This window comes from Carassius gibelio, chromosome B23 (genome assembly GCF_023724105.1).
Source record: "Carassius gibelio isolate Cgi1373 ecotype wild population from Czech Republic chromosome B23, carGib1.2-hapl.c, whole genome shotgun sequence".
Taxonomy (NCBI): Eukaryota; Metazoa; Chordata; class Actinopteri; order Cypriniformes; family Cyprinidae; genus Carassius; species Carassius gibelio.
The window spans coordinates 22,954,777-22,975,186 of record NC_068418.1 but is presented as its reverse complement, the minus strand read 5'-3'; the positions used below and the strand labels follow the sequence as shown (position 1 = coordinate 22,975,186).

General features: G+C 36.1%; 1 protein-coding gene across 1 annotated transcript; it reads left to right on the top strand.

The window, feature by feature from the left end:
* Positions 1-8,528: 8,528 nt before the first annotated feature.
* On the top strand, positions 8,529-16,174 carry elovl4b (ELOVL fatty acid elongase 4b). The gene is made up of 7 exons (XM_052593236.1): positions 8,529-8,754; positions 11,052-11,142; positions 11,229-11,416; positions 12,414-12,494; positions 13,231-13,402; positions 14,186-14,313; positions 14,844-16,174. Exons 2-7 carry the CDS (start codon positions 11,076-11,078, stop codon positions 15,108-15,110), a joined length of 903 nt encoding a protein of 300 aa, XP_052449196.1. The 5' UTR covers positions 8,529-8,754; positions 11,052-11,075; the 3' UTR covers positions 15,111-16,174.
* Positions 16,175-20,410: the final 4,236 nt, after the last annotated feature.

Genomic DNA, 20,410 nt, shown 5'->3' with positions numbered 1-20,410 from the left:
TTTCTTTCTCTTTTCAACTTAGGAACAGTTTGAACTTCTAAACCGGTACTAACCAAAAAACCTCAGTGGAAATATTGAGTTCCAGCGGGCTTTGCAGTTTGCAGGTGGAAGTATCAGTATTTCTCAATAAGCCTTTGAGGATACAGACTTTATGCCTAAAGACACTAAACAGCAGATGAGGATTGTGGGAGTTTTCAGGGTACATTTGTATAGAAGTAAGAAAACATATCATTCCAGTCTCTCTGGCCTCCTCAGATTGTGTCTCCATGCAACTAATTTTACATCAAATTTACTTGGCCTCTAGTTTGTTTGTGTAAAACTAAGGCAGTTTTTTGAACTTCAGGCTGGTTTCAGGTTGGGTTTTTGATAGTTAAGTCACTTCTTAACTTGCCAAACCTGATGGACACCAATGCAGGGAGACCAACTAAGACCAGAAGACCAACTTAGGCTATTTTTTAGGTTGTCTTTTCTGCCTGTGAGTGAGTGTTGCATTGCTCACTTTCAGACATCTGAACTCAATGTACCATAGTTTTTTCCTTTCTTTTTGTAACCATACACAGAAGAGAAACTCACCAAATTTTCCAAAAGAGACCCTCCAGCCACGACAGTCCACAAGGCTTGAGTAGCAGGAAACTTTCCCAACAAAATATTAGTCTCTAGGCAAAGGATGCTGGCAGGTCTGTTTGGCTCCAATTTTACCCTGGAAGTCCGCTAGCCGTTGGAGTACACATTATGGGAAAAAGGACACACCATCTGAGCACTGGAGAGAAGCGCACCCAGTTTCTTCCAGAACTTTTACACACAATGCAGAATAAATTTTACTGTTCAATCTGGCTTGACATAACTCAGTTTGAGAGCATCTACCACATACACAAAACATTATGTCCAGAGCAGAACAATAAATTTATTACAAGCTACCATAAACTGATTTTACAAGGTGCCCTTTACATAAAGCTCTTTTCGGTTCTGTTTTTACCATGAAGGCCATCCATGCGTCAAGATAAAAAAAGGTCAACATAACTGATGCCAAAAAGGCGCTGCTTCCCGTATGTGTAGTACAAGATTGCACTTATACACTTGCAATCAGTATAATATAACAATTTTTAATGCACGATGCAACCTAGTAGTAAGCTTCAGAAAAGATGAGATTATCAGTGAATAACTAACAGAGGATAAACTGACAGTGGACAGCATGACACAGTCCAAAACAAAAACAGACATTCTGACACGGAACACACGTTTCAAAGTAGAATAACATTGTTTTTCAGAGAAACAAGTTTGCACACAGCATGTTTCCTAAATATTTCTGCAAACATATGATATTTTTATGCTTTAGTAATACATACAAAACCTTTAATTACAGTATCAGTTGCATCATGATATTACTGCTGGTTTAATACAGTAGTTCTATCGTAAAACAACTGAAGTGTCTGGTATTCACAATCGGTTTCTGTGAATGGCAAAGCCCTGCTTTCTTTGATTTGATTGGCCACCGCAATCATTTAGACTTTGATGAGCATGGTTACAGCCCTGATTAAAAACAAAAACAAAAAAACAACACGATTTAGTACATCATGGCAAATCCTAAAGGAACAACTGACCAAGTACATTATGTTTTTAAAGACCGTTTGCTTATTTTGACAGAAGCGGATTCACAGAAGGATCAGAGTGCTGCAGTATGATTTACCGATTCACGGTGTCGGGACGAACGGGTCATGACTGTTTGTTCCATAACAACATGAGTCCGACTCTCCATCAGGATGCATTAGACTGATTAGCCAGACGTTTGATAAACTGGGCCATGATCAAAAGATAAGTCAATACGTGCTGGATGGCAGTGCTTATTCCATGCTGGATCACTTTACACGAAACAAAAAGGTCAACACGCCTCCTCTAGATTATGCAGCCTCGCCTGTCAACACGGCAACGACCTTTACAGGCAGGTCTTATTTTCATGAATACAATAATTAGTTTCTGAGAATGAGTTACAAAGATGAGGGCAAAGTTGGGCCCTTGTTGTTGAAAAACAACATATTCAGAACAAAGTAGAATCATAGAGAGAAAGACTCTTAAATTCAGTGAGAAGGATTATGTTAAAATCAATTCAAATCAATGGTTATTTTCTTAATGTATTACATTATTTTTTATTGCATTGCATTATCTTTTTTGTTTGCTAATACTACTGTTTTGCACATTGTTATTTAATTTGATGTGTTATTTAATTTTAGCATTAGCATTAATTTTATTTTTGTTTAGCATTTTATTTTATTTTCTCATTTTACTTGCTTTTATGCCATTGTTATTTAATTGTATTATTATTATTATTATTATTATCATTTCTTATGTTAAATTTAATAAATGTATTATTAATAGTGCTGTAGTTAATTGGTTAGCTGCATTTGGACTTATTGATATATATGATTATTTTTTCATTATTTAATGATTACTTATTTTATTTTGTATATTTTTTAATTTGATAATATCACTTGTTCACTGCATTTGTACTTAACTTGCATTTACTTACCATGTTACATTTCTCTTGCTGAATTTTAATATATTGTTTTTTTTAATATTATACTAATATATATGTAATTCATTTGGACTTTTGCTTATTTCAATATACTTATGATTGCTTGTAATGATTACTTTCTTAGCGTATTAGGTTATTTTATTTTGCATTATTTAGTTTGTTTGCAATTATTACTGGGTTGCGCTATTGCATTTGTAATGTTGTTATTTCAATTTTTTTTTTTCAAAATTTAACCTTATTTGACCTTTTCTGTTTCTGTTTCATTCTTTTTTAATATATTTACATTTCAATGTAACTGTACTTGCTTGCTGCATTTGGACTACCATTTTTTACTATTTATTTTCATTTTATTTTGCACCATTTCTCATTGTACACAGCTAAGCTGTAAACACTCTCTGGCAACACAAATGAAAATGTTTCTCATGGTAATAAAACAACTGCAATAGAAACTGAGTTTAGGGATAGAAAGAAAAAGGAGAAAAAAGAAAACGAGAGAGATACAGACTGGATAAATAGTGTGTCTCTGGTCCACATGTTCCAGCCTGTGTCTGAGGGTGTGTCCTATTCTGAGTTCATTTAAGGACTCGAGCTGTTTTGCTGCATATATGCGACACTGATTGCACCCTTCTTCTGACCCATGTTCAGCACATTCGCTCTCTTACACACTCTTACTGTGCTTTTACAACCGATAAAAACCTCTGGAAAAAAGAGCTCTCGTTCCAGCTGAAATAACAACGTGCTGTAAGCCACAATGTCTTTGTCCAATCAGAACGCTGCTCTGGACATAAACACACATGCACGCATTCACACTAACATTAACTTGTAAACTTTTGATCTATAGTTACATTGGTTAAAAATACACAGTGCATAGAAACTAACATACTGGGCAAGTACCTTTTTATCAAAGCTTCGTTCAAGTTAAACATCTCTTTCTCTTTCATAGACACTCATGGTCTCACACTTACCCAGGTAAAACAAAACATGATACATGCTGTCACGTGTGAGCGTCTCTCAGCGTGCTGTGCTTTATAACATTGTGAGAATGAGAACCATTCACATCTTGACTGAGTTAAACTTCACATGCGCACATGGCTTCATCACTTTTGTAGGCACAACACACAGTCAATCCAAGGCTCACTGCAGTTTAAGTCACTCACACACACACACACACACACACACCTGGGACATTATTATGTCCATCATATATATATATATATATATATATATATATATATATATATATATATATATATATATATATATACACACACACACATATATATATTGTATATTTAATAAAATATTTAAAAAAAAAATAGTTCACTCAGAAATGAACATTTGCCGAAACGCCCTTAGGCCATCCAAGATGCAGATGAGTTTGTTTCTTCATGGGAATAGATTTGGAGAAATTTAGCATTACATCACTTGCGCACCATTGAATCCTCTGCAGTGAATGGGTGCCATCAGATTGAGAGTCCAAACAGCTGATAAAAAAAATAAAACACGCAAAATTACACAAGCAATACACATGAACTCCAGGCACAGTATATGCACAGGTCAAGTACCGTCAACAAACAAGAGCAGTTAAACAGTTCAACACAACCAAGTTAAAGTGTGTGAGTGCATATATATATATGTCTCTCACGATGATACTCTCATTATTGTTCCCTCTGTGTTCTGTGTTCCTTGTGCCATACAGGGGTGCTTTACATTTCCATGTGCCAGTCGCCCCGGAGCGTTTGATTCGCAGGATACAAACAGAACAACTTTATTCTATTTAATGGAGTGCACATACTAAACAAATCAGCATTGCTTTCAGGAGACTCATCACCTCTGCTCTGTATAATCAAAACAGCCTTTCTCTCTTTTTCATCTCACTTTAAAACAATAGACACACATTAAACTCCCAAGAGCTGAAATGTGAGAATCCTTTGGTTTGTTTGGATGATCTCAGTTAAGCTTTATAAAATGGAGAGGGAAAAGCCCTTAGAGACAGAATATGAAATCAGTTTGTGAATGAGAACCAGACAGCAGACAAACGGACCTCAACTCACATTCTGGAAAGACTATACTGGCTTTATTGTCTGGACATGGATGAAGTTACAAAATATGAACGTTTCGCATGTAATAGTCACTTCAAAATAACTTGCAGGTTTGTATGCATGTGTATCCAGGAGATACTGAGGAAATAAGGAATAATGAACTACTGAACATTATTTTGTGGACTAATGGCAATAAAAAATAACAAAAATCATTTACATGCTAAATATATTCGAACATGAAAACAGTTATTTTAAATTCTCAAAATATTTCAAAATGCTATTGTATTTTTGCTAAAAAAAGAAAGAAATTGCATCATGTCATTTGCAACATGCTGTTTGTTTCTTTCCACTGCTGTGCATAAAAACACATGCAGTCTTTACCCGTGATTTTATGACTCAGAATGCATTTCTATCCAAATGTAAGTGAGCAATAGTTGCAGGTGACTCAGAAAGCAACAGATGTTGAATTTATGTCCTAGAAATCTCAACACAGACATAAAGTGAGAAACAGCTTCTTTGACTTAACTGAATGAATCTGAGAAAGAAAGAAAGAAAGAAAGAAAGAAAGAAAGAAAGAAAGAAAGAAAGAAAGAAAGAAAGAAAGAAAGAAAGAAAGAAAAAGAAAAAGAAAGAAAAGGATGTTTTATAAATATTTTTTATAAGGTCATTTATGCTAAACAAGGTTGCATTTATTTGATCAAAAATACAGTAAAACAGCAATATTGTGAAATATTATTACAACTTCAAATAACTTTTTTCTAGTTAAATATATTTAAAAATGTAACTTAGTAATGCTGTAATGAATATTAGCTGGAGTGCCCATGAGCTCCTCCAGAGGGCAATCCACCTCTCACTGTTGTCACTCCCTCAAAACTTCATTCCCCATAATTCTTTGCCTGAACTCTTGCTCATTGATTGCATTCACCTGTGTCTTTGTTACCTTATCAGTCTCACCCTATTTAAAGCCTGTTTTTTCCAGTGGTGGAAAATAAGTTTTTAAAGTGGCTTTTAGTCAGAAAACATAAAGAACATTACACACATACAGCAAGATATTATAATTTCACTTACCAGGCCTATCACTTGAAGCAAACATCCATCCCTTCTTAAAAGTCTGTGTTAAAAGAGAGCTGCTTGTTGTGCGATTTAATTAAGCATGTTCTCAGTTTATTTTTAATTAGTATATATACTATTTGAATGTCAGCTTGGTAAATCTGTTGGCGATCAAATATTCAATATCGCTACTCACAATAAGTACATGGTACATTACCAGCGCGGTGGGAGATGTTCAAACTAATATCACGTAATTCACGTCTCTGTGAAGATTGGTTGATATACCAGAAGGGAGGCTAGCCTCCCCTACGAGCTTTCTTTCTTTTCTCAACACTCCTCAGCGCTGAAAGTAAACACTCGATGCTTATTGACCATATATTTATATATGATTGTCTGCTCTAATGTCCTAACCAATGTCTAAATCAAACTTAAACCCTAATTTTACTGTCACATTTAATCAATTCAGTGCATCCTTGCAGAATAAAATATTAATTTCTGACTACTATTGTAATTAATATGTACAAAAATATCACAGTAAGTGAGGAAGCAAGAACTGTACTGTGGAAAAATTAAGGACAAATGTACTGTGCATGAAAGACTGCAAACCTGTGTAGTGCGGTGTTTTGTACAGTGCGGTGTTATGTTACACTGCTGTTGTTCATCTGTCAGTGTGACACAGGTGAGATGATCATCATCTCCTGCTGCTCCTGCTTCTCTCAATCACTGCACATCTGCTCCTGCAGCGCCGCGGCCCGCTGTGAATGATCACAGACCAACCGCTGCTAACCGAACACCTGTGAGCCGCTAAAACACACGATCACAGAGCTGAGCCGTCATGCAATTAGCCCTCACCCTGCTGGCTCCTCACCTCAACGTCTGCACACACACATTTTCATTTCACACCTCGCTCAGACTAGGTCATAAATTTGCCTTTAAACAGGGTCATGAATTGAGAAATCAAAATTCTCTTGATCTTTCGATAAATAAAAGGTTTTGGTGGCAAAACATTCTGTAAGTTTCAGAACTCAAAACTTTCTTGTTAGTCTAAAAACAGTTTAAATTGAAGCCAATCTGCCAAAATGACAGCTTGTGGAATGTGGCATTTTAGAAACACAGCTTCTGCAGAAGATCAACACCTGCTTCTACATCGCGCCTGTTTAGCTCCACCCATTCTGATGAGGGGGTCAAAACAGGAGAGAAAATTGCCTATTTCTAAAAAAAGAAACAATTTGATGTAAAATCTTTATAACATTATAAGCGGACCTCAGAGAACAGTACAAAATAACAAAAAAGTTGGGACTGCCATGGCATACGAGCAATTTTTTGAACCATTATTTGATTGGTCAGTAAAAATAGGTTGTTAAATGAAAAGTAACCTTTTAATTTCAGAGATAATTGGACTCCAATAGCTGAATTAACCATGCAACATAAAAAAAGCTTTAACAGTTTATGATTGTCATTGTTTTCATACAATAATGATTCACATGTCTGCATAAAAACATATATTTGGATTTTTTTGATTGATGTTTAGATGTAGTTACACTGTAAAATAAGGTAAATAAGATTAGTAAGTTTTACAAAAAAATATTATTTCAGTCTACTAAAAACCTACAAAACCTACACCTTTTTCCACCCCATCTGTGAACTTGTTCTCTAGAGTTTGTTGCCACCTTGTGACTACATTGTGTTCTCGCAGTGGGATAAAACAGTCTCAGCAACAGGTTATCCCTCAGTCTGTAGGCCTATAGAATTGGAGATTTAATTGAGAGAGGGCCTATCAGTGGAAGGAATTATCATGAAGTTACATTATATTACATTAATGAATATCTATATAATGTGATTTATACAATGTGATGTAGAATATAAAATATATTGATTATACACAAGGTATTAAATATGGAAACAAATTATTAAATAACAATTAATAAAATATTATTCAGAAAATTACAATTAATAAAATATTATTATGTATTAAATTTGTATAAATGTAATTTACATTCATAAACATTTAAAACAGAATAATATTTCTGTCAGAGAAAAGGAAATTGCATTAAATTATTTTATAACAATAGAATGACGACATGCCTATTTAAAATAGTATGCAGAACTAAATACAATAATAATATTATATTTGATCATATTATAATTATTAGATATTAAATATTAAATATAAAAATTGGTTATACAAATTGAGTACAGAATAATTTAATGTAATGATTAAACCTGGATAAAACGTGTATTTTCTAAAACATTGCACTACATTGATGTTGAAAAATATGTATTCAGAATAATAATTAGATAATGTATTATAGCTTAATATAATGAAAAAATAATAAATTATTTAATATGAAAGCAATTATGTTTATACAAATAAAGTAAATAATAATACATCAAACTTGTTAAAATGTAAAAAAATTATTAAATGTATAAATGTATAAAATAATACCTAAATAATATAAGAATATTATAATTATAATATATTACATTATTAAATATGGAAACAATTATGTATATACAAATAATATAAAAATTATGTGAATAAAATATTTAATTTATTAAAATATTGAATTAGACGTTACACTATAATGATGTTGAAAAAAACATGTAGGCTATCTGTGTATAATAATAATAATAATAATAATAATAATAATAATTTATATATACTGAATAGGCTAAAAAAAGTTATTTAATGATCCAACAAAAATATGTAGTCAGTTTAAACCTTGTGTCTATTACAAATATTTTTCCTACGTCCCAAACAGATAAACTTTATGTTAAGATAAATGCTGCTTATGCGTCTGTTGACCCGCCGTACAAGATTTGCGCTTTAACGCCTAAACAAAGGAATTATCCGAGCGCACCGGCACGAGCCCCCACATGGCGCGAGTCGACTGCGCATGCTCAGTGCCGGACAGCCCGGTCTCCAGTCAGTGTCAGACACTCTGATCAGATGCGTTTACCTCATATGCTCCAGTCCCGTTACATTCAGTTTGACTTCGCGTATTTATTGCCAAACCTCGGGGTTGATGTGTTTAAACGCACACTGTAGATTTAAATCCAGACAATTATTTACTCGCATATTTTACCTGGGCTGCACAACACCTGATGTCGGCATAGGCACGCGCTCGCAAGGTAAGACTGTGTGTGTGTCAAGAATGCATTTTTTCTGCATCGGTAACAGATTTCAGTCTATTTGGCTTGGAAATGTGCATGCATTTCAATGCAAATGACAGTTCACTGCAAACTGTCAGATACTGTCGCTTTAATGGAGATTAGTCATGTTCCCTAACGGAACTATTCAGTAGCACTTGTTGAAAGCCTGTAAGTTTGTCTGCAGGCTTTAAAATAAAAAGGTTTAGAGTTTGATATAATAGGCGAATATTTGAGAGATGCACAAATAGCTTTTTACTAGTTCTTGAGTAAACCATCTTGTACTAATGCTTTTAAAGAACCCAGAACCCAACGTACTGATCTGAGGAAGCTGTAAAGAAACATTCATCTCAAAACTCACTGTTATGGTTGGTTTTACATCATAGAAAAAATATATTATTTATTAAAATTATCATAATCAACAGTAGAGCAAATAGTTGCATCTCAGCAAGATACCGTCCTATCCTAACAAACCATGCATCAATGGAAAGCTTATTTATTCAGCTTTCAGATGATGTATAAATCTCAATTTTGGAAAATTGACACTTATGACTGGTTTTGGTACAGATGACAGTTGCAAATTGTAGCTTGTAGTTGGGGCGTCTGGTGGTGATAACCTTCATGGCGATCATCCCTCTGAGTGCTGCGGCCTCAGATGTGGGTCGATGGGCATTCGTACTTACACTTTAAGCTCGTAGATCAAAAGGAATTAAAGCCTGACTGACAAATGCTGGTGAAACCTGCTGACACACGCGCACAGAGGCTTTTGTCTTCAGCGGGGATGCACAGGAACTTTGCACTGCATGTCCGCATGTTTATTCGAACAGCTCCATCTCTTCCATTTTATAGTGCAGAATCATTTATGCCATCCTTGCATGTTAAGTAGCCTCAAAACATAGTTGCAGACTTGATCTAAACTACAAATGTCTGATTGGCATTGCATTAGATACAAAATATCAAACTAAGAGGTATTAAGAGGTATAAAGCACATACTACTAGTAACAAAGTAGTTTGTTAGGGTTTAAATTCTTAAACAACATACAATCTTAGAAAAAAGCGACAAAAGCTGTCACAGAGTCAGTATCTTTTTGAAAGGAACAAATATGGACATTGTAAGTACATATATGCACCTATTAGGATTAAAAAATCTATTGAACATTTCCAATGTTACTGTCCAGAAATAACAATACACAATAGTGAAGCAGGTTGTCACATTATATGGGGTACAAACGGCCATTAAACAGCAAATTATAGACTTTTTAAGTAGGAAATGCAAAAAAATGTGAAAATACTAAACCAACGTTTTGGTCAACAGAAATTGCGATTAATAAATTGTATAAAGAAAACAACAACAACAATGACAACAACATTCAACACATGACAGCTTGCCTCAATATAAATGTGATGACCTGAACCAACCTGAAAAACACTCTTGTCCTAAGAACAGTTCAATCTTCAGTTCGAATATGCCTTCATTAGATAACTAACTCTTATCTGAATGCATTTTAGTGCATTTTTATTATGTACACTTGTTAGATTTAACAAAATTATGATGTTGGAATTTTTACTCAAAAGCTTATCGTTTTTGAGATTATGACATTGTGATAACTATGAATATGAAGACAAGAGTATTCTGTGACTGTGCTTGTATTTCATACACGCATAAGCATACTTTGCTTCATTTGACTATTTTCTTCCGCAAAGCTTAGTTTAACCTGATGTAACCCCAAGTATTTTTAAGCAAAGATTATTCTTTAAGTTTCACCTGTGAATTGGACAATTTTGCATGTGAGTTAAAATTGGGACCATATACAGCTATCCTGTTTTCCTTCCGTTTGTCTCAGTCACTAACGAGAGGGCAGCTAAATACTGCACGGGTGTCAGCAGGACTGATTATGTAATGAGACTGGTGGACTGTGACTTATATTAATTCTGCTTACCTGGCGCTCAGGTGTGGAATGTGGTTTAGTTGCCGATTTAAAATAGTGACACTCAGTAACACGTACATGTCTGTCACTATATTCTTGTGTTCGCCTTTTGGTGCAATAAATCTGTAAAAAAAAAAAACAGCATCAGTTTTTAGCGTGCTGTTACCTACATCCTACATTTAAGCTCAGTTATTGTTTAACAGTATCTTATTATAGCACATTTATATTGCACATGAGTAATGATGTAATAAATAATTGTATTGTCCGACAGATTGTGTCCTAAAGGAATTGTCTTCATACTGTGCAAGGAAAAGACTTTAAAAAGCGTCTATTCTGTTTGTTTCTTCACAGGATTATCATCTTAGAACTAGAGCCATGGAGACAGTCATTCACTTTATGAATGACTCTGTAGAGTTTTATAAATGGAGCCTTACCATAGCAGGTGAGAATCTTTTTACATATATTTTTAAGAAAATGAACTAGCTAAATATTCTGATTGGAATTGGGTTTTGTGTGTTTAAATCTCAGATAAGCGTGTGGAGGAATGGCCGATGATGTCGTCTCCGCTCCCCACACTGGGGATCAGTGTTCTATACCTGCTCTTCCTGTGGGTCGGACCCCTTTACATGCAGAACCGGGAGCCTTTTCAGCTCAGAAAAACCCTCATTGTGTACAACTTCAGCATGGTGCTGCTTAACTTCTACATCTGCAAAGAGGTCTGCTGATCTCCCGCTCAATCCATTTGAATCTAGTAGCACCAGTCATGTTTATAGAGGCCTCACAAGCATAGTTGCATGGAACCAGAAAATAGTACTGGTATGACAGGATTCTTTCTAAATACAGTTGCACTACAATATGTATGGTAAAAAAATTAAGAAATTCCACATTATACATAAGTTTTTCCAACTTTACACTATGAAGACTGAAATCACAATGCTCTTATCTGTTTGTGCTCCTTGCTTAAATATATAAGCTTGTTCTCCTGTATACAGATATAGAAAATATACTCACAAAAGCAAATGTATCATATCATTATTTTATTAATTTTTTAAATTCAGTTATCTTCCTTTTGCTATTGGCAAATTGTTGTTTGCAAATATTTATGTGCAAAAGCAAAAGCAGAAATCTAACTTAATGTAGTGTAGTTAATTTTTTAAACAAGACATATTTGTACATTATATATGTACACAGTATATCTATCTATCTATCTATCTATCTATCTATCTATCTATCTATGTTCATGCAAAGTATTTTGTTATTTTATATTAAATATTGTTCAAAATCTAACATAATATAAATAATAATAATAAACTGCAGGACTTCCCACATATGCAACGATCCTGTCTGATATTAATTGTTATGCAATATCATTTTAGCATTACCATGTTTTTAAAGTGCTCACTGTGTAACAAACATCAATAGTAAAATAGCAGTGATTTCAGCCCAACATGTGCAAGACTGTACCACAGACAGGTCAAGGACGTTTGCCACAAGATCACTGCTTCAATAAAAAAGTGACACATTTTACTTCTTACACAGGCAGTCTGTTGCTTGTTTCGCAAGTACAACTTTTACATGCACAAGCAAAATGCTATGAAGGGACGCTGAAATGTGCAGATTATGTTTTCCCAAAGCATAAGGAATAAACTGTGGCCATTAACAATTCTATGGGCACAAAAATAATAATAATGAATAATGTGTTTTTGCCTCTAGCTGCTTCTGGGCTCCAGAGCGGCTGGATACAGTTACCTCTGCCAGCCTGTGAACTACTCCAATGATGTGAATGAAGTCAGGGTAAGAGATACACTGTCTTCCCTTAAACACTTTTACTTAATTGAAGACATAGCATGCTATTGTTTCATATAAAGTGAATTATACACAGACTAACCCAATCAATTCACAAATCAGATTGAAGCCATGATCTTGTAGAGTAGTAGCGCCTCAGAGGGTACAGTTGTGGGGAAAAGGGAGAAAGTTGAGTAGAGCTCTGTGAGAGCGAGGCTTAACTGTAATCAAGAGGCCGGAACGCAGAAGGCCTGGATTCGCTTTCACTGACGTTGGTTAGAGTTCCCTCATGCTGTTGTCTTGGCATGCATCGTCACCCTCATTAGCAAGCTTGGTTTCCCTGGTTACGCGAGGACAGAGATGAGGTCAGGAGTCTCCCCACCTGTAGGCCACGCCTCCATTCTCATGGCTCTTGTTACCAGTATACCTAAACTGCAAATGAATTGCAATGTATAATTTTATACCTATATCCAAAGTGACTTCAGCAAAGCTTAGGTTGTATGTCTTGATCAAGGCTTCAATGGTTATTTGACAGAACATAAAATGACAGAACAAACAGTAGATCGAAAGACACACAGTTGGATGGATGGTGAGAAATAAAGAAAACATAAATTGAAAACAAATGATAGAATTATGGATCTAATGATAGATAGATAGATAGATAGATAGATAGATAGATAGATAGATAGATAGATAGATAGATAGATAGATGCGTATCATCACTGATACCGGGGTGTTTCTGCAGATAGCGTCAGCACTATGGTGGTACTACATCTCTAAAGGGGTGGAGTTTCTGGACACAGTGTTCTTCATCATGAGGAAGAAGTTTAATCAGGTCAGCTTCCTGCACGTCTATCACCACTGCACAATGTTCATCCTGTGGTGGATCGGCATCAAGTGGGTTCCTGGCGGACAGTGTGAGTATATATACACACACACACATATCCATTGATTAAGAAGACCTAAATATACCCAAATAACTACATTACTGCTATTGTTGTCAAATTAAGCCACTTGTGATTATTATAGGCTAGACCAAAGCCTGAAGTCCTAATGCTAACCTAAGACTAAGCCTATATTAAGCCTAAAATGAGGCCAAAATATATTGTAGAACTGAACAAAGATATGACAAAGTCCCTTAATGAATGATTTATCAATAGGACATCATGTTTTCGTGTTTTTCATGCTTTTATCTGAAGTTACTTAAAGGCTAGTTCACCAAAAAAAATTCTGTCATCATTTGAAGGTGGGTTTCTGGTCCCTTGACTTCCAGAGTATTTCTTTCCGTACTGTGGAAGTCAATGGGGACCAACAACAGTTTGGTTACCAACATTTTTCAAAATATCTTCTTTTGTGTTTAACAGAAGAAAGAAACTCATACAGGTTTGGAACAAATTAAGGGTGTGTAAATGATGACAGTTTTCGTGTTTGAGTGAACTATCCCATTTATTTGCAAACATAAAAGTAAACATAAAAGTACTTAAAAGTAAAAGTAAAAGTAACAGTTCATGCATTTCTCGTTTTGAGATTTGAGGAAAGGTTACAGATATTCAAAAGGTTAATCTTGTGTCTCAACAAATGTTGGTGACACATCCAGAAGATTTCATATGCAGTGCTTGATCTTTAATAGCGCTCAATATTTTGTTGGAACAACATATTTTTGATGTTATATCCAACTAAATCTCCTTCCCTCTTCACAGCTTTCTTTGGTGCTACGATTAATTCAGGCATTCACGTTCTGATGTACGGATACTACGGCTTGGCAGCGTTTGGACCGAAGATCCAGAAGTACCTGTGGTGGAAGAAATACCTCACTATTATTCAGATGGTACAAAAGCACTCCTCTGCCCTATTAAAGTGGTGTATATAAAATTATCATCTACCAAACTGATACGGATTGCTTAGCTCAAGGTACATAATTCTATAGAAGCCTGTTTTCGTCATGAAAAAAAAAAAATAGGTTAACTTCACCTTTTCTCTCACAATGACATTGTGCAGTTGTGTGAGTTTATATCTCGCAATTTGTAATAAAATACACTGATTCAAAAATCTAATTCATAAAAAATCATTCGTTCTCTGAGTCTATAAATGTACAATCAATCTGGTGTATTTTTCTCAGAAGTCCACTACATTATTCATAGTGCATACAGTTACAGTTCATCAATAAATTGATTTAAAACAGTATCTCGGCCAAATAATTTAGCAAATAATTACAATCGGTTGAATACAGTGAATCATTATTTCAGTGAATCACTACTGAGGTCAAACAGAACACTTCTTGGTATACTTTAAATTCTTCTAGACTACTTTGTAGCATTCAAAGAGGCTGTGGATTTCTGTTTTTTTGCCTGTGTTTAGATCCAGTTCCACGTCACCATTGGCCACGCCGCTCATTCTCTCTACACGGGTTGCCCATTCCCGGCCTGGATGCAGTGGGCTCTGATTGGCTACGCCGTCACATTCATCATCCTGTTTGCCAATTTCTACTACCAGACCTACCGCCGCCAGCCACGCCTCAAGACGGCCAAAACTGCTGTGAACGGCATCTCCAATGGCACCAGCAAGACATCAGAGGTCACAGAAAACGGGAAGAAACAGAAGAAAGGAAAAGGAAAGCATGATTGAAAAGAAACAAGACAGGAAGAGGAAAAACACTGGGTCTCACGGGCTTCAAGAATAGCCATGTCTCAACTGCTGCAGACTGTTTGGTAATTCATAGCAAACTACTCAGAGAAGTTTCGTTATCATTTGGTGGGAATAGTCCGTTTTCCTTCACAAAATCGCATGCTTTTCCACAAAAACAGAAAGCTAATTCTCTTGAATGTTTTTATTTAGTATAAGCAGCAGATGAAAGATTCTTACATAAATGGTTTGGCTGGACGCTTCACGTGTGCTTCCTCTGGTCTCGATGACAGCCAGCTTTCCTGAAAGACTGAGCCCTTAAACAAATGATAATGAGAAAGAGTCGTTATGCAAGTCTGAATCACTTCCATAAAACATGAGGATAATCCCACTTTCTAGTTTTTTTTATAGCTATCATGATTGTCTGTTTGAATCTTCGGTTGTAGTGAAACAGTGGTTTTTAAGGGCTCAGGTCAATGTTATTAAAATGGCAACACGGTTCTACCAAAGAAAATTGCCGTACATTTGGTGGGTTTATATTCTTGCATTAGATCATGTCATTATTTGAATTTAATTTCCTGTTCAAAACAAGTTCCTGAGATTTGCGTGCAGTAATGTCAGTGTCATGGCTATATACTCAGGTAGTTTCAAAGGTTTTTGTTCCACATGTAAAATTGGACACATATACTGCATACAAACACACACTTGTGTCCTTAATGTCTGTTCGGGTATGTGTACTCCTATTGCTTTGTGCATGTAGCTTTTATTACGATTTTGCAAGTTATATTACATGACAGTTATACTTATTTTGCTTTTTGTTCCCTTTTATGAAAAAAAAAAGGTTCCTATGTTAATACAATCCCATGATTGGAAAAAAGGGTAGACAAAAGATGTTTGAAAACAGCTATATATTTTCGGTATGACAATCTTAAATTCACACAGGAAGCTGTGTTTGTGATCTGTAAATTGTGTACAACTGATTCTTACAAATGTCAACGTTCCTCTTATTGTAAACAAATATATCAGTTTATACAGAACTGAATGAAATAAACAGGATGTCAACCTCATTTTTTGTCTTCCCTCACTCTTTTCATGTGTGAATTTGCTAATTAGTTAGAAAATGATTCTCTCCATCTCTTTTGTTTTGTTTTGTTAATTCAAGCATTACTGGAAGCATGTTTATGCCATAGAATAAAACAACTGAAAATTTCAAGAAAACTCCGAATTCAGACTTTTTGTCACAAATCATAAACCTCAAAAGGTTTTTTTTTTTTTTTTTTTTTTGCAATTCCAAGTTCATCGCACAGTTCTATCTTTTCCCCTGAATTCAGAAATCTCACAATTCTTTATTTTTTCAGCCATGACTTTTAAATTCAGTTGTTTTTTTCATCAGGATTGCAAGATAAAGTTACAATGACATTTTTTTTATTCCATAGAGGAAATGGGTTTTCATACTGTAACAGTAGTTCATAATCAGCCAATTAGAATCATTCCAATGAGCTGGAGTATTTTGAAGAAACAGGTGACAAAACCACATTGCATGCTCATGATCAACAGATGTAATTGTGAGTTGGTGTGGATGCTAATATAGTTATTGTTCTTTGGTCTTTAAACTTAAAAATCTTGCTACAGACCTTAGCTCGTCTCTTGTAAGCATCCATGACAGTTCATAATTGACTTTAATATGAGAGGGGGATGACAGTCTTATGTCTGACCGCTTATTTAAGCAGTTCACAGACCTTCTGCCTCCATCTCTCTCTTCCTGGACCTTTAATTAACTGTACTCCGTCCGCAGTGGAGCTCCCAGGCCAGAGCTTTGAGGGGTTGGGCAGACAGATCTGGACTAATCAGGCTGTAAATTGGCTTTAGCTGTAAAAGAGCTTATATCCACGTCAGAGTTTGTAGCGCTATTCAGGTCACAGTGGGGGAAACCTACACTGGTATCCAACTAAAACTATTAAATAGACCAGATGGATACAATAAATATGACTTTACACATGACAGTAGCAATATCCACAATCACCGAGAATTGTTCTATATAGTATGCCAGATAAGAAAATAAATGTCCATTATGCAGGACAAAAAGAAGAAGTAAATTCTGATCTAAACAGAGAAAATATACTTAATGTCTTGGGGAATTTTATATTTGACTAATATATTAAAATAAAATAAATGTTATATATATATATATTATTATTATTATTATTATTATTATTATTTATTTGTATTTTTTTTGTCCAGCTACAAACAAACCAATCCATTTTTTTTTATTAGCAACATAATGGAACATTTCAATTCAAAATGTAAATGAAATATTCACTCTTTGATCTAAAGAAGTTTATTTAAATAATGCATTATTGCTTTATTATTTTAACTGTTAACTTTAAAAGGACAGTCTAAACTGTCTGACAATTGATTATTATTTTGACATGGTATAGCCAAACTGAAACGTTGGTATTAGTTAATCTAGTACCTTAAAGAAAATGAAATTGTTTACTCGTACTAGCTACCATCTTAAAATTCTTGCTCTCCAAACCCATTCTACAATTTCTCTCTCTCTCCCTGTGTCTGCTTAAGGATGTTCATCAGTAAGAGGATTGCAAACAGGCCAGAGATTTCCACTGGCCCTATTAACAGAAAGTGGTTTCACCTTTCACTCAACCTGTTCCTCTCATAATACACTCTATAAACACTCCCTGAGATAATTAGCTCTTCTCTGTATCCATACAAAAAAAAAAAAAAAACACCTATCATGGGCTGTTATGGTGACCATATGAGCCATTTTCCCAGGACGTGTCCTTGCCAGGATTTCTATATTGCCTAAAATATCCTGATTTTGGCTGTTTGCGCTGTGCAGATCGATCATTGTATGACGTTCATAAGAGCTATAGAGAGCAGAGCAGACGGCTCCTTGTGTATTCAAATCAATCTCTTGGTACTTTGGCGCAGCGACGCTTCAAGTTGAATGAAACACCTAACATGTACGTGTATTTGTAACATACCTGCATGTTATTGGTCAAACTACTTTGGATCAGTAGTGTAGCCAGAAAAGAGACTCTGGGTGTGCATATGAAAATCTGGGTGTGACACATTTATTGTCAGATTACTGTGCAAAATTATGGGATAGTATTTTTGTCACACTGCTTCCGTCCAACCATACTCCTAGTGTTAATTTGCAGGTCGTGTCAAAATGTAGTTAATTGTTAAATGTAATAATTTTCTTCCAAATACAATAATTTTGAACTTTAGCTATTTCATTTTGTTTATTTTTCATTACAATCTATTCACTTTAAATAAATTATAATACATAATTATAGTATTAAAATGAATTGTAGTTGCTCAATATAGATCTTATATTTGCGCGCGTGCTGAGGCGCAGGTCTGCGCGCTTCGGATGAGCGCATGCACAAATCTTCTCACTGCGCGCGCGAACTCGCTGCCTCTGGCTCTTAAATGTTTAAACTGACAAAGCTTAAATGAGTTTAGTTTAAACACAGATATCAGCAGCACCCAGGTGATGACGGAATAAATTACTGCTCATATACAGCATTCGCGTTGAACAAGAGTGAATGATTTGTCCAGGGTTTTTTATTTTTTTCATGTTTTTGTAATGTCTGGGAAGCCAGAATGCGCATGCATCAATAGAAACATTTGTTAGCTGAACCCTGGTTTTTTTACGTGCCATTTATAGCAAGCCATATTACAGATGATATTACAGATGCTTTGTCAGATTTAAGTTGAAGCGCGTGCCGAACCGTGTGTGGTGAACCGAACGGTTTTTTTTTTCAGCGAACCGTGCCATCCCTATTACCTCAAAAATCAATCAATTACAGGCCTAAAACAATCATGCCCGAGCAGACGGATATTAGTACATCTCATCACACCGGCACCCGCGTCTAAATAATTTGTATGGTCTGGTTTTCAGTCTAAAACAGTTGTGTCAAGTATAAATGTCTCATCTGTTTCGGGAGGTGCGTGCGCAGTCAGCGGAGGCTCGCACCTCCCAACTCGCACTGGAGGGTCACACCTTTTTTTCTCAGATCTTGAAAAATCTTCGCGATCGACTTAAAATGCTTCCAAGATCGACTTGTCGACCGCGATCGATGGGTTGGTGACTCCAGATATAGCGACCAACTTTTTTTGAGCAAGCATTGATTATGCAGTCTCAAATTGTGGGACGCATGTATTGGGCTTCAAACGCTGTGCGCGCACGCGCTACACGGGAAGGGTGGTCACCCTACCTGGCACACCCGTCTAGAGTGTGTCCACCTTTGTGTGTGGGTCCATGTACATGCTGAATCGGCAGGTTAAAAAAGCCTCAAGTCCAAATATTAATTTATTACCAATTAACTGTTTGACAAACACTTCCTGCTTCGATGTCCAGATCTGAATTTAAAAAAATCTCAAACATGCTACGAAGTCCCGATCTGAATCAACCGAGTCGCGAACAGGCTCCGAAGTGCCGATCTGAATCAACCGAGTCGCGAACAGGCTCCGAAGTGCCGATCTGAATCAACCGAGTCGCGAACAGGCTCCGAAGTGCAGATCTGAATCAACCGAGTCGCGAACAGGCTCCGAAGTGCCGATCTGAATCAACCGAGTCGCGAACAGGCTCCGAAGTGCCGATCTGAATCAACCGAGTCGCGAACAGGCTCCGAAGTCTCGATCTGAATAAACCGAGTCGCGAACAGGCTCCGAAGTGCCGATCTGAATCAACCGAGTCGCGAACAGGCTCCGAAGTGCCGATCTGAATCAACCGAGTCGCGAACAGGCTCCGAAGTGCCGAGTCGCGAACAGGCTCCGAAGTGCCGATCTGAATCAACCGAGTCGCGAACAGGCTCCGAAGTGCCGAGTTGCGAACAGGCTCCGAAGTGCCGATCTGAATCAACCGAGTCGCGAACAGGCTCCGATGTGCCGATCTGAATCAACCGAGTCGCGAACAACAACAAAAAATATATTCTAAGTAAACAATAGCCCAAGTTTAGTAAACTTTTTTTATTGAGACTATAAAAAATTATTCTGCATCTATTTTTATTTAGGTGTGCCAGCTGCCACTGTGGGTGGCACAGGAACAACCTGGCACACCCGTGGCTACGCCACTGCTTTGGATGTTTTAGGCAATATAGAAATCCTAGCAAGGACGCGTCCTGGCAAAATGGCTCATATGGTCAGCCTAGGCTGTGTATATACACGACAACGCAAATTCAGTACTAATGCACTTCTAAATGGTGCACTAAATCTGAATCGTTTACAAGAAACTTTTAAATTGCAGGAAATAGCATGCAGTGTGCAGAAGGATGGAT

Bases quoted from the DNA above. Each gene is read 5' to 3' on its own strand.
- elovl4b (XM_052593236.1), top strand. From the start codon at position 11,076: ATGGAGACAGTCATTCACTTTATGAATGACTCTGTAGAGTTTTATAAA. The intron at 11,143-11,228 runs GTGAGAATCTTT...TTTAAATCTCAG, and splicing joins ATGGAGCCTTACCATAGCAG to ATAAGCGTGTGGAGGAATGG. The intron at 11,417-12,413 runs GTCTGCTGATCT...TTTTGCCTCTAG, and splicing joins ACTTCTACATCTGCAAAGAG to CTGCTTCTGGGCTCCAGAGC.